Genomic DNA, 14,404 nt, shown 5'->3' on the forward strand with positions numbered 1-14,404 from the left:
ATCAATAAAAGGGAGCCAAAGTAAAACACTCTTCATTCAAATACAAAAACAGCTCAATGTATGCTAGCAATCAATCTTGAAACCAAAACCAAAAAAAACTAAATTAAACTTACCAAGCTGTCTGCCCACTTTGAAATGGCTGAGTTGCAGCAAGCTAACGTTACAGCGGTGGTTTTAGCCAAACACACCATTCAAAAACAATAAGAGTGAGCCGCAGATCAGCGGCCGAGAGGTACTCAGCCGTGTGTGTTCTTGTAGGTCCTTTAGCTGTGAGCTGTGAGCTGTTGGCCAAACACACTGCAAACCGTTACCCCTCAGCTGTGGGAAACATGCTCAATAATAGTGTACATTACTCAACGGGGACATTCAGAGAAGGTCTGAAGGCACTGGAAGCAATATTTTTGAAAGGATTGTAGTTGATGTGTTATTGGGGGGGGCATTTGTTTTAGTGTGTGTGTCTGTCTGTTTTTTTTCTAATGCCAGTTTAGTCATTTGAATGCACATTTACACAATTATATAACTACTCCTATCTTTACCACCATTATCTGAAGCTTTTTGTAGATGAGGCTTTTCATCGTACGCTGCTGCGTGCTCCTCTGACCTGTCAATGGCATTTTAGCACAGTCAATAAAGGTTGCTACAGCAGAATATAAGATGAGCTGCAGACAGGTCCACACTCACACATACAACCGATCGCATCCTTCTGGCAGATAAATAAAAGCTGAAAACACAAGAAAGTTCTAAAACATCATGGTTATACAAGATCTTTAGAAATATCAAAGATGAAACATTATCTCTCCATGTTCATGAGTGAAGATTTTGATTTGACATAATCCATATTTGAAATAGTAGATTACAAATATATCTAAAAGAAAATATGATTGATAATTTAGCAAGTTTCCAGAAGACCTAGAAAGACCTCTGGTGGTACAAGCGAGAAGCATTTAGACAGTTGGGATTTAGAGGTCTTGCCGCTTGATATTTAAAATTGATTTTTCAAAAGCAATAATGTACATTTTTTCTCTAATGTGATGAAGCTTGGGTAAATGGATTAGGAGGAACAGCTTTCAAATAATTTCTCAGATTTTGAATTTAAATCTTAAAAGTTGTATCATCTTTAGTATTGTGTCGTAAACACAAATATTTTCTTTGTATTTTAATAAAAGAATTAAATCCAACATCTTCAGAAAACAACTTTTATTTTTATCTTATTCACATAAGGAGCAACACAGTTTCAAAAGCCTCTGTAGCATTTCATCCCAGTGCAAAAACAAAGACGATCCGATTGGGTTTCCTGCACTCTACAACAATCCTGTCAACAGACCGGCCACATCCCTGATTCACCCACTTCCTGAACCTGGTACCTGATTGACATCAGCAACTCTAGTCTCTTAAAGCTTATTGCAACTGACTTCACATTAAACAGTTGCTTTCTTAACAAAATATGATAGGATGTCAAAGGGCCAGAGCCTTAATGATTGCTGGCAGCTGGAAAAAAAATAAACGGCACGACCACAATTAGCAAGGACATAAAAAGATTGAGATGTGTATTTAAAGGCATATTCTTAACACACCATCACACTGTCTGAGAAACGGACTGGATGGAACAAGTCCATGGTCAAGTCTAATACTGTGAACACACTAGTGTCACACTAATCTTTTCTGTTTGGAAAGCATTGTGATCCTTCATGCTGCTGACCGCACACCTTTTGACACACATTTAAGGAAAGTTTTTACATAAATGAGACAAAAAGGTTTCAGAAGATGCTATGACAATCAAAAAACAGATGCATGTCTCTTGAAGGTGTTAAAGATGTTCAAAGAAAATTCTAAATCTGTTATTTACTTAATTATCTGAAAATTGATGACTGATGGAGTGAATAAGTAAGCAGTACCACTTAAAATAAAGCTCAGGATTAGTGTACAATGGTATTTAAATAAAATCCTGAAACAAAAGTTGGGGAAACACATTCAAACATTATCTAAAACAAAATAAATAGCTACGCTCCTCCTCGTTATATTGGAGTAACTTTAAACCTTCTGCATTGTCGCTTGGCTGATGAACAACTTCCTGGACAGATTATTCATGCGCAATATAAATGTTCTTCAATATAGCTTCAATATGCACTTTAGCCCTCAGAACACCAACATTCATCAGCAATCGTCTCAATCCAGAAATACAGTGACAGTTTTTGAACAGACAGATCAACAGACTCTTGATCAATTCTATGTATACATTTCCTCGTTACACTTATAATATAATATATATATATATATATATATATATATATATATATATATATATATATATATATATATATATATACATATACATATACATACACACACACACACACAACACACATCACAAAGCAAATCCTAAAATGTCAAGTCAAGATGTTTAAAACATCCAAAATCTCAATAACACATTGTAGGGTTGAGCGTATTTACATTATAATTACAGGTTTACAAGAATGCTGTGTTAAAGAATAAGTCTGTACTGCGACTACAAGCTATCAAAATAAAAACCTGTGGATCAGAGCTAAACTGGTCTTATGACTGGTGGAGTAACAAAGAAATCAACATTTGGCTCCAGCCTGCACTGCCTGCTCTCACCTAAGACACATTGGTTGTTGCTATAACCTGCACTGTTGTGCAATACGCCATCTACTGTCCACAGTGGGAAGGTTTTCAGTACATTCAATTGATGCAAACACAAGTTTGGTATTTTAAGCTATTAACTAACCAAGCCACCAACCATCTAGCCAAATCATGACCAATATAGAAAATGTTTCCAGTTGCACGTGTAACTAGAGTTGGCAGCTATTTTGTAACATTGCGATAAAAGGTCAGTTTAATTATAGAATAATAACTCTCTAAAGTACCGGTAAGTTCTACTTCTCATTACTGAAACATCCCTGACAGCTGCATCCACCTATATCAGACCATTTGAGATAAAGTCAGTACATACACACAGTAATGTTGACATTCTTCATACTCCTCTTTTTTGAAGTGGCCATTGCACATCTAAATGCCTGAGAGAAGGCTGAGGAAAAGGAGGGTGGGTGGAGCATGATTGTCAGCTCAGGCAGGAGGTTGAGATCAGAGCTGGAGAGGAGAGGTTTGGTCGACAGCATAAAGTGTGAGGAGTGTGTGTTTGCATCTGACAACTTCCTGTCAGACACACAATCAGAGCCACCCCGAGCTAGCAAATACAACTCTCAAGGACCAATCTCAGAGAATCTAACACCATATCCACCCAGGTAGAGCAAAACCTCTAGCTTTGATTAGTACTCTGGCCTGGATAAAGGGAGTCAAGAGACAGTCTCCTACAATAGTGCAAACACTGTTGTCGTCTTGGCGATGTGCCCCTCTTGCATGTCAGCGGGGCCGAAACTGGATGGAGCGGCTGTATTAGAGCCATTTTTGGAGCGTGGGCAAGTTCTTGTCCATCCAGCGCTGGTTCAGTCTGATAGTTTCCAAAGCTTCCTGCACGCTCCTCATCTGAGAGCCGCGCTCCTTCAAACTGGAGAAGAAACCCTCAACCTGCACCACGCACGCACGCACGCACGCAAGCACACACACACACACGTTATGTTACCACTTGGCATAGACCCTCAAATATGCTGCAGCATAAATGTATCAGAAGAACACTAAACATACTTGATTAAGGTGTGCCTGTGTGGAGAACTGAGAAGTGGCAGACTTGATGATTGTCTGGATGGCAAAGGAGCCCACAGGGAACCTTTGGCCAAAAAGACAAAAACGCTGACACTGATCTTTTCATTTTTATGCGAAATAATCCTAAAATGTATTCTCAGTGACAACTTGTATGAAGCTGACCACTTACTTCTCTATGAGGCTGTCCCAGTTCTCTTGGATGAAATCCCAGACAAACAAGTAGCCGGCGAAGCCATGACACACAGTGTAGATGACCAAAGGCAACTCCTGTGTCTGGATTAAACCCCCCCTCAGACCTGCCTTTAGAATCCTAGAAAGACAAGTTACAAGAGTTCAGCTGAAGTTTGGTACATAAACAACACAAAAAAAGGTTTTATCACATCCCAAATATTAGTGATTTAGGGAGTGAAATGCTCTACTGTAATCACAGTACCCCGAGATGTATAAAAGGGTAATTAACACAGCTTATATGTACAATATTGTACTATTGTGATAAAGATGGCACCAAAGAATATGAAATCTTAATACAAATATTGGAGTCAATTATTGTGAAATATTGTTCTTTTTCTTTTTTAAATGAATGTACATGTATCACTTTAGGAGCCATACACCAGAAACTATTTTCTTATTTTACATAATGCAACATGATCTGCCACTCGACACCAGCAGGGGTCAATAGGTATTGGGTTTTGGTTTCACTGCAGCAAAGCTTCTTGTTTGAGTTGAGTCCATGCTCGGGAAAGTGTAGTTAACCAAGGAATTGCTCTTGGGGGGGATTAGTAGGAGTTGTATTGACCTGAGAGTGAATTCCTTTGAAGATACAACATATTGCTGCTCTGTTACCCATTGTCAAGGCATGTTCCAATAAATGACCCACTTTAAACGAGTGTATTGGGTTCTGTGGGGAAGGAAAGACGTTGACGCTTGATGACCAGAAGCAAACATGCACAAACACTCACCACACTATACGCCGTGGGTCCTGAGTAGATGCTAGGCCCCGTAGCATTTTTCTCTTCTCTGCATCATAGGTGGCTTGTCCGTACATGCTGAGCAAAGTCTCCCAATCTTCATTTGATTGAGCAGCCACAGTGAATACAACTTGCTGCAGATCACCTGGGATCCTACAGGAAATATAAAGATGCAAACCTATAGGTTAAAGGTGTACCAAAATTCAGTTCACCGACGACAACTCAATGTCAGATACCAATTAAATCATGTTACATTCCCCCATCCCTGCTAAAGATGGTCTCCCCCCCACACACTCAGAAAACAACTCAAAATAAATTGTGTGCTATACGTACCGTAAGGTCCCATTGGACTCGACATACTGTTTGAACTGGGCTCGGGCTTGCTTAATGCACTTTTCTTCATTTAGACTACAGGCCATCTTCAGCAGGGCTGAGCGCAGCTCCTGTTTAGAAACACTCTCCTCCTCCTCCTCTTTCCATGTTTGTTTGTCCATCAGAGAAGCAAACTGATGCTTAATATAAGACTGTCATATGTAACAAAAACAATAACAGATATATTAGTGCACAGAAACATAGACACGTAAACAGGTGACAAGAATTAATGATTTTTTTCACAGACATGTGATGTTAGCTTGTATGCTAGATGTCCTGATACAATAAATTGCCACCAAAACTGACATCTTAACTTCTTAAATTAAGCCAATCCAGATATGAAAATGTGTGTTTTAATGTTTCTCATTATTGAGACAATTACACTGATAAAAGCACTCTTTATTCTCAGAATGTGTTGTGATCTACATCTTTACACATGTTTATATATGTATATACCTTCATGCGGGCCACAAGACTGTGCTCTTGTCTTTGGTCAAGCAGCTGGTAGAGTACATTGAGCTGTAACAAGGCCTCTGTCACAGGAGAAGTCTGAGTTTCATTGGACATGTACTTCAACAGGTTGAGGACTTGGTGGAAGGACACGCGTCCCAGTCTGTTAAAAACAGAGGACAGAAAGAAAGGTGGACAATAAAAACGTATTAAAAGTCAAACACAAGAATTTGAAAACACTCCTCCACTTTAGTTTCTCCTGTAACTAAATGTAAATAAAAGAACAACTATATATGTTGTCCGCTTTACCTGGAAAGAGCAAAGATGTTGTGTATGAGCGAGGCGCGGTCCTCTTGTGTAAGAACACTGACATTGTTGGACAGAGCACTTATCAGAGCAGCCCAGCCCTCGTCTCCATAGTCGACGATGTAGAAGCCTGTGTTTCTGTAGTTCAACTTCAGCCACTTTACACTTTCTGGTAGCTCATTCAGAGTCCCTGAAAACACACACAAAAATAGAGCATTTTTTACAAAGTTCTTGACTCTTAACTTGATTTCGCAGGTATTGCTTTGTGTTTTACCTGACTTGGTCTTCAGATTGAACATCTGTCTGCACTCAGGGGCCAAACTACAGTTGTCAGTTACGTACGTCACTGGAATATTCCACAAGCTAAAAAGAGCACAGAATACAGTCAGTGTTGTGTTGGGTTGTGTTATGTTGTGCTTCTATGATCTGTGGAAGAGAGGGCGGAATTGAACCCACCTGGAAGTCTGCGTGGCATTGTCAGATGTGAGGAGGAAGTGTTCCTGTGTGAGGGTCACCTGACCTCCCTTACGGCTTACAGTGACCAATGGGAAGCCTTTCTGTGACGTCCATGAGCTCATCATCTCTGACACATTTGGGTGCTGCGCCGAGACTTCAACCTGAGGACAGGAAGAGAAATCCAGATTCTGTGGAGTCCAATGGCCATGTTCATAATAAATGAAGACAATTGTGACCGGCAGTGGTCTGAAACTTTGCAGCTATTTTCTGAAGATGACCACTTCTACAAACCAACAAATAAATGGGGGCACGCGTAATAAACCTTTTTGACCCTAAATCTACTGTTTGCATCGACAGTATACTTTGTTCTGACATCCCCTCAAAGGAATGTGAGAAAAAAAGATGAATACTCGTATAGGATCAATAAATTATGACATGATCAATATTATCAGAAGCCATTTACTGCTTTTTATGTCGATAATGCAGCTCCTGAGACAGTTCTCTGTGATCACCCTTTATGTGACGACAGTGAAACTAGCCAAATGCAGCTGAGGTCGGATGAGTATATTTTAACCAGATGGCTGGCTGACAGATTACAGAGGGAAGTTAAACGTTAGATGTAGCCAAAGTGAGAAACAACTTGTGTGCAGTTCATCAAAAAACTAAAAAGGCCGACACACACACCTGAGTAAGGCTGTTCCAGAGGTCGTTAGTGTCCGTGTTTAATCCACTGAACTGTTTCAGGTATTGAATTATACCCTTTCTGAACTGTTGGTCACCTGGCAGGGAGGCATTCAGCATCAGGAGAATGGATGCACCCTAAAAGACACAGGCACAAAGCGTCTGTGATCACACCCAAAACAGAGCATGACTAAAGTTCTGAATGAGTGTGAGGTCCTGTTGAGAAATGTATCTCAGAGTTAAACAGCTGGATATGGAAGTTCAGTGAATTAACGAAAATTGCATCTATCCATCTCAGTATAAATATATAAACTAGAAAAGTGTACCTTCTCATAGGAGACAGAGTCAAACATCTCTTCCACCTGTTCTGGCTTATTGACGTCCATCGACACAGCGTGGGAGGAGTTAAGTGCATCATCGTCCAGCGCTCTGAAGCGTACTGCCAGGAACAAATTACCCTGCAAATAAAACACAGGATTTACTGCAAAGGCACAATGAAGCACACAGCTTTATCTGCTTCAAATTATATGAGGCAGATGTGTAAACTTACAATGTCCAGCTGGGGCAAAACAGTCTGCAGCGACATGTACTGCATGTATGTGGCAAAACCTTCGTTGAGCCACAAGTCATTCCACCACCTCATCGTGACCAGGTTTCCGAACCACTGCAACACATCATCACAGCTGGATTAGGACCTGACCGTAGCATATTCACGGCATCCGCTACTTTCACAAACAAACAAACACAACTACCTGATGAGCGAGCTCATGCGCGACGACGGAGGCAACGACTTGTTTTTCCAGATTAGAGGACTGTTTGCCCACCAGCAGGCTGGTCTCTCTGAAAGTGATGAGTCCCCAGTTCTCCATGGCCCCTGCCAGGAAGTCTGGTATGGCTACCAAGTCTGACAAAAGAGAAAGGAAGAATATTGGGACATGTAAAAGGGGGGAGGGAAAAAGAGTTTGTGTACCTTTGTACACTCACCTAGTTTTTTGAGGGGGTAGGTAATTTCAAAGAAGTCATTGTAGAACTCCAGCAGTTTGCAGGCTGTGTCCAGCGCATAGTCAGTTTGCTCCTTCTTATCAGGCACAGAGTACACAGACACCTAAAACACAAAAAAGATTTTTTATATATATATATATATATATATATATATATATATATATATATATATATATATATATATATATATATATATATATAAAAGACACTTTATCAGCAAAAACAGAACTTCACTAAATACTAAATCTAATTAAATACAAACGTAAAAAAGGAATCATAGTTGTGTAAGACCTACTTGAGTTTCTGAGACATGGCTGCTGATAGGGGTGAAGTTGGCGACAATGAAGGCCACCAGGTAGGTGCTCATGTTGACAATGGTCTTTTCAAACTCATCTTGAATGAGGCCATTGAGAAGTGGTGTGCTTTTAGCCTGAAATACAATGTACATTATTACTACCAACTAATTAATACAGCATTACAAGCAAAAAACAATATATGGTCTGCTTATTTGTTCCCACAAGAAGAGTTCCTCAAGAGAAGAGGTGACATAATGTACACAGTGAGTGATGACAGTGTAAATTGTGTCTATGTGTATCAACTGCAGTTGACAGCATGTGGGGGAGCAGAGAAAGCAGCCGTGCACACTGACAAAGACATCATTTGGAGGTTATAAACCTATTAATGCTGAGAATAGACCCTGTTTGTAGCCTACTACATGAAAATTCAGGAATAATCTTGTTTGTTTCAGTAACGATGTGGGGTGTTTTAATTAATGCTACAGTACCTGAGGCATGTTGGAAAGAGTCAGGTAGGTTGGTTTCCTGCTGATTCTAATCAGGAAGGTGGCTTTGAAAGATGGTTCATCAAAGCAAGGAAAGGCCTTCCTAGCTGCTAGTGGCTCAAACTGGGTTGCTGCTAAGACCCTGGTGACAAGAGGGAGATGAGCACGATCATGCTAAAAAACACAAATTAAATGTGTTGTAAAATCAACAAAACGCCTATAATTTCAGTTTTTAAATTGGTATTTTAACAGCACTGCTTTGTTAGTATATATTCATAAGTTGAGCCAAAGGGCACAATATTGGCTATGAATACACACAACCCTCTCTACGCAGGCTTTTTAGAAAGAACTTACTCTGCAGTATATCTTTCAACTATTGTGAAATATTTTCACAGCCAAATAGCCAAGTGTACCTTTTGTTTCCATCTGTATCAGTGTATGAGCTGTTGTAGAAACCATCATAAGTATGCGAGAGGTTGGCAGAGTAATCCAGGGTCAAAACGCAGTACTGGCCCGTTTTCAGCTCCTCAGAGAACTTAACAGCTATCTGCTGTCTGGGTTTGTACTCCAGTACAGTCACATCTCTGGCCTCACCGTCACCTGGCTGGAAGACAGGGATTATTCGTTAACCAATAGCAGACAACATTATTTCGTTCTGGCACAAAAGAAGACGTCTTAAGAGTGTATATCTAGTCAGAAGGACAACTAACTCATCCAAACTCTCAATGTGTTATCACACATTTTCATCCGCCACACAAACCCCTTCCAATCCCACCTTGAAGGTAGCTTTGGTGATGTTGAGGTGAGAACTGTGCAGAACAATGAGCTTGGTGTTGTGAAGCACAGACATGCTGATGACGGTGCGGCCGGTGAAGGTCATGTTGTCGAGGTCAGGGTCGAGGGTGAGGTCATAGCTAAGAGGATGTATGCTGCGAGGCAGCCGGAGCTGTGCCCATGGAAACAGTTCACCATTTGTGGACACAGGGTAGACTTGTTCGGAGGGAGTGGTCTTGTTGGTCCGTTGACAACCCCTCTGCAGAAAGATGGAGGGTTGTGGTCAGCAGGGGAAATGAGTATGATAGAGAATTAAAAAAGTTAAATAATCTGACAGAGATATCGACATAATGTGTTGAAAGAGTCAAACATACCAAAACACAATCAGTGAATTTTTTTTTCTTACCTTGGTAAAGTTGCAGCCAGGTAAGAAGTACATTACCATAGTCAGAGAGGCCACAATCACCAGGAATAACACACACACAATCATGGTACGGCCCGAGGGTCGTGAACATGACCTGAGACCAAACAGAGTTTAACATTACTTACTTTGACTAATTTACAAATTCAGGATGAAAAGGAAGCTCTAATGAAAAAACGGAGAATGGTGGGATGGAAGCTATTAACATCAGCTTCAACTTGGTACTCTAGACTAAAACTAAAAATGATGCCCTTTTCAGTGTATTACCTGGGTGGAGCCTGTCTGGTGTATGGAGAAGAGCTGGATCTGTGAGCAGCACTACGGTTCATGAAGGACATGCCCAGCAGACGGGCTGAAGACTCGCAGTCCTCTTCATCCTCATCCATGTCGTGCTGTCCCAGGCCTCGCACAAGCAAGCGTGAGCTACGAGGCTCAAACGCCACCTCATCTGGGTCCAGAGCAGGAAATGTCTGCAGAGAGCAAGTACACTCTTTTATTTTCCAGTGTAGCTGTGCAGTGTTTACAATGTAATGTAAATAATAACTGGAAATATGCTTTCGATGAAATGCAATTTATTGAGCCAAGCTGGTCCTTAAAATTAACACATGTATAGCATGCATGGCATAGGATCACATGATCGCATACTGGGAACGCAGCAGAGTCTTTGGCCAAATCCACAACATCCGGCTCTTCTTCAAACATGCTGTTCTCAATCATGTTCCTTGGCAGGTTGGCTCGCTCTGCAACACACAAAGTTAGAGAAATCAGAAAAGAGATTCTCAAAAGAAGAAATGAGAGAGGGAATCTAATCTAAATGATTATATACACTGACCCACAGTATTGTATGTTAACATATGTCCTGTGATTTTTGAAGTTTCAATGTTTTCCACAGAAGAGTTGTGGAAATAAGCCAAAAAAAACAAAGGCTTGTTATTGTGTGTGACTTTTTAACAAAACACTGACTGGGTTTCTTCAGCTTCCTGTTAGTAAACCTCCTACAGCCGTTCCTGATACTTTGACCTACAAAGAAGGCTAGTGAGACGTGTACTATTAAGTATTGAAATAGCTGTATTTTCCTTCACAGTTCATTCATGTGGAGAAAAAAATAAAAAATACAGACAAAGTGCTCTCAAAAATAGGAAATGTGCAAATACAGTGAATATACATCACCTGGCATTGTCTCTGCAGTTTACAAAAGCCCACATTTTCTTAACCTACGTCTTCAGATTCAAGATTCATGACAAGAGCTATGCCATGTCTTATGAAACCCATGTGATTTTCTGCCAGCGAGATTCTCCCAACAATAGTTCTCACTAATCCCTGAAACAATCAGAGGTATGTTCATCTTCCTAATTTAATAATATCGGAAGTAGTAAAACTCCAAGCAATGCAAGTTCCCCTTATTGCATCACGTCACATTCTTGCTTTTACAAACTTAAGACTATGCATTTTCAGTCTCAGTTGGTGATTGATTTAAGTGGAAAGCACAGAGAGCAAGTGAACACATATGAATATACATAGTGTTCATACAGAAGAAAATACACCAAACAAAGTTTATCTTTCGCTCCCCAAAAGAAAGTCAAGAAATGTATGAGGCAAAGTGAGTTCCCTGTAAAGACTGAACAAGCTTTCACCACTTCCCTGTCTAAACCACATTGCTGTGCTATGATTGTGGTTATGTGTAATGTGCAGAGAAGGAGATGACACAAATAAGATCCAGACTAAACATGTCCGACTTGATTAGTCATGATTGTCATGTCTACTTTTAATTGATGTGATATTACGCTGAATGTTATTGCATATAGACAAGATGACGTGCTTGGATCAGGGGGAGAAATTGATGTGTTGGTTATTATCATCTAGATTACAATTAGAAACCACACTAGGCAAATAGGAGCAACCAACAACTCCTGTACTTTCATCAAGCTGGTTAAAGCTAGGAAAATACAGCCGCTTGTTAATTTGCTGACTGCGGTCTTCCTGTTAACTCAGACCATTTATCAACTCTACCTTAGAGTCACAGAAATATAGTTACATATATCTCTTGGACAAGTGTGTCCACTAGTTCAGCCCAGGTAAGAACAGACAACACACTACTTAAGATGCAGAGTTCTGAGCCACAATGCTGACACTGGTTGGTCATTCAAATTAGGGGAAGGAAGCATCCGTTTCTGTGTTCACACCATTGTCTGATCAAAATGTGGTGGTGAAAAAGTCAGAACCCAGGAAGTCTTACTGCTGTGATTTGGTGATTGCTTCTTCTAGGTTGAGACAAACATTGAAAACATTTTTTTACTAGTGTGTGCGCTGGGTTTTTTGTTTGTTTTAATATAGTCATGGACACCCGAGGACCATAATAGAGGTTATAAAGCAGCTGTCTGCTGCTTGTCTGAGCCTGACTTATCAGCTCTCCACAGCAAGACAACACAGCTAGTATCAACCCGACAGGCTTATTAAACTGGACAAACAACGCTGCTGTGTTTTAACAGACAACTTGAGTGTTTCTGTCAAGGCAGCCATTGTTTAAAAAGTATAGCAAAACGTTACACGAATAAACAACATGGCTGTAAAGTTGCGCCTGACGTTAGTCATGTGCGGTATAACGTTATCGAGTCTACAGACTGGCACTGCGATTATTTTAGCTTCTGAGAATCCCTCAACTGTATGAAACAAAACACACTGAAACTCGGCTCTTTCAAAAAACAAACGGGTGTTTCGGTATAACAGGAGACCATGTTAACTGGTGACCTTCAGCGGAACGCCTCTGTTGTTGTTGTTGTAGTAAATAGGGAGTTGCTGTTCTCGTGAATGCCGACTTGTTTAATTCTAGTCAAACACACCGGATTAAACGTTGTTGAGTCTTTTGAGGAAAACGTCGCTCGTGTTGAACCCGGAAGTTAGCAAACAAAGTTGGTAAAAAACAAAACACTTAATGGTCGTTGGAGACGGTTTTCTGCAAACATTAAGTTTGTCATATACATAGTTTGAGTGGTATCACAGCTGATAACATCGATGGAAAACGATTTTTAATCGTCTTTCGAGCCTGTTTTGTACAAACGTGTCACGTAGAAGAACTCTGTCGCACAGTAAACGAATGATATAAATAAATGATATATCCGGTGAGAAGAGGCATTTATAGTGTAGGTTTACAATTAAACTGTCAGCAGTCGCTCCTGAAGGCAGAGGGCAACGTGTGAGCACACTGCCCGACTACCACGGAGCATTACCATGCACTGAACTACGGAGACGTTTAGAAAATAGCTGGTTTCTCAAACAAATGGACGGCTGTTTAAAAACCAACAATTCAAAACTTCTTTGTGGAGCTGCACATTACTGAGGCAGATGTGTGTGGTGTTGTCACGAGGTGAAAATACACAACGTGGACAAAAACGCATCAGGCGAGGAAAGCATGACATTAAGAATCAACCAGCCAAGAACACATACATGTCAAACAGTTGAGTTCAATACGGCAATACATGGCGAGCACCTTCAAGGTGAGCAAATAACATTCGATACAAAGAGTTTAGCAAAGATTAACATGAGTTTTTTAAAGTCGTTTTCCATTTATGTTATCAGCCTGTGATACATGCCATTTTAACTATGTATATAATATGACAAACTCCAACGACCATTATCTGTTTTGTTAATCAACATTATTTTGAAAGAAGGGCAATTTGCTAACGTCATCTTTTAAAAACACAAACAACGAGCGACGTTTCAAACTCGAGTGGACTCCTTTCCTCAAGAGACTCAACAACTTCTGATTCGGTGTGTTTGTACAGAGACATGTGAGAAAGTTTGACACTATTGACTTAATGTCAAACAACGCGGCGTTCACGAGGACAGCTCTGTGTTCTCTCCCAATTTACAACAGCCGTCGTAACTACGACAACAGACGCGTTAGACTGAACGTCACCAATTAACAGGGTCGCCTGCTAAACCGAAACACCGGGTTGACTCTCTCCCTCCCTCCCCCCAGGTACACATCTCACTGTCCACATGTGTCCTCGGGTGAATGTCATCCCTAGTGGGCTCTCCGCTAAAGCCCTGTTAGTCGTTAGCCGGCCCGAAGCTGCTAGCTGGCTGTCACCATCTCCCTTCCTTACCTGTGTTGTTACTGTCAAACGGATCCATGGTGCCTTGAACAGCTCCTCGCGTCCAAAACGAAGGTAATCCTTACAGCAGCTCGGCGGACGTGTATGTTTAGCTACCCAGCTGGTCGCAGTCCCACGGTGCAGGCTCACAATAAACTGCTCTCACGTTAGCTTGGGACGAACCTCGAGCCAACTTCTGACAATTGTGACTGACTGAAAGACATTCAGCTAGCTAACGTTTGCGTGAGCTGATTTCCATAACGATATGGTTTTAGTCGACTAACACGTGAATGCGGTGTTATCTAAAAACGTTACGATTGTTACGCTAACAACATGTACACACATCTAACGTGCTCGGTGGTAAACTAACGAACAAATGACACTTTCCTTCTACACGACCCGGTTGTTGACAACCTCT

General features: G+C 40.8%; 1 protein-coding gene across 1 annotated transcript; it reads right to left on the bottom strand.

The window, feature by feature from the left end:
* Nucleotides 1-1,533: 1,533 nt before the first annotated feature.
* On the bottom strand, nt 1,534-14,394 carry lnpep (leucyl/cystinyl aminopeptidase). Its single transcript, XM_034542382.1, has 22 exons — nt 13,999-14,394; nt 10,538-10,632; nt 10,160-10,362; nt 9,878-9,989; nt 9,473-9,730; nt 9,111-9,301; nt 8,701-8,839; nt 8,212-8,346; nt 7,899-8,019; nt 7,667-7,818; nt 7,465-7,578; nt 7,241-7,372; nt 6,918-7,052; nt 6,234-6,394; nt 6,052-6,140; nt 5,781-5,967; nt 5,478-5,634; nt 4,983-5,173; nt 4,641-4,802; nt 3,851-3,991; nt 3,664-3,745; nt 1,534-3,546 (listed from the first exon to the last, which is right to left on the bottom strand). Exons 1-22 carry the CDS (start codon nt 14,024-14,026, stop codon nt 3,415-3,417), a joined length of 3,117 nt encoding a protein of 1,038 aa, XP_034398273.1. The 5' UTR covers nt 14,027-14,394; the 3' UTR covers nt 1,534-3,414.
* Nucleotides 14,395-14,404: the final 10 nt, after the last annotated feature.

This window comes from Cyclopterus lumpus, chromosome 9 (assembly GCF_009769545.1).
Source record: "Cyclopterus lumpus isolate fCycLum1 chromosome 9, fCycLum1.pri, whole genome shotgun sequence".
In the NCBI taxonomy this organism is placed as follows: domain Eukaryota; kingdom Metazoa; phylum Chordata; class Actinopteri; order Perciformes; family Cyclopteridae; genus Cyclopterus; species Cyclopterus lumpus.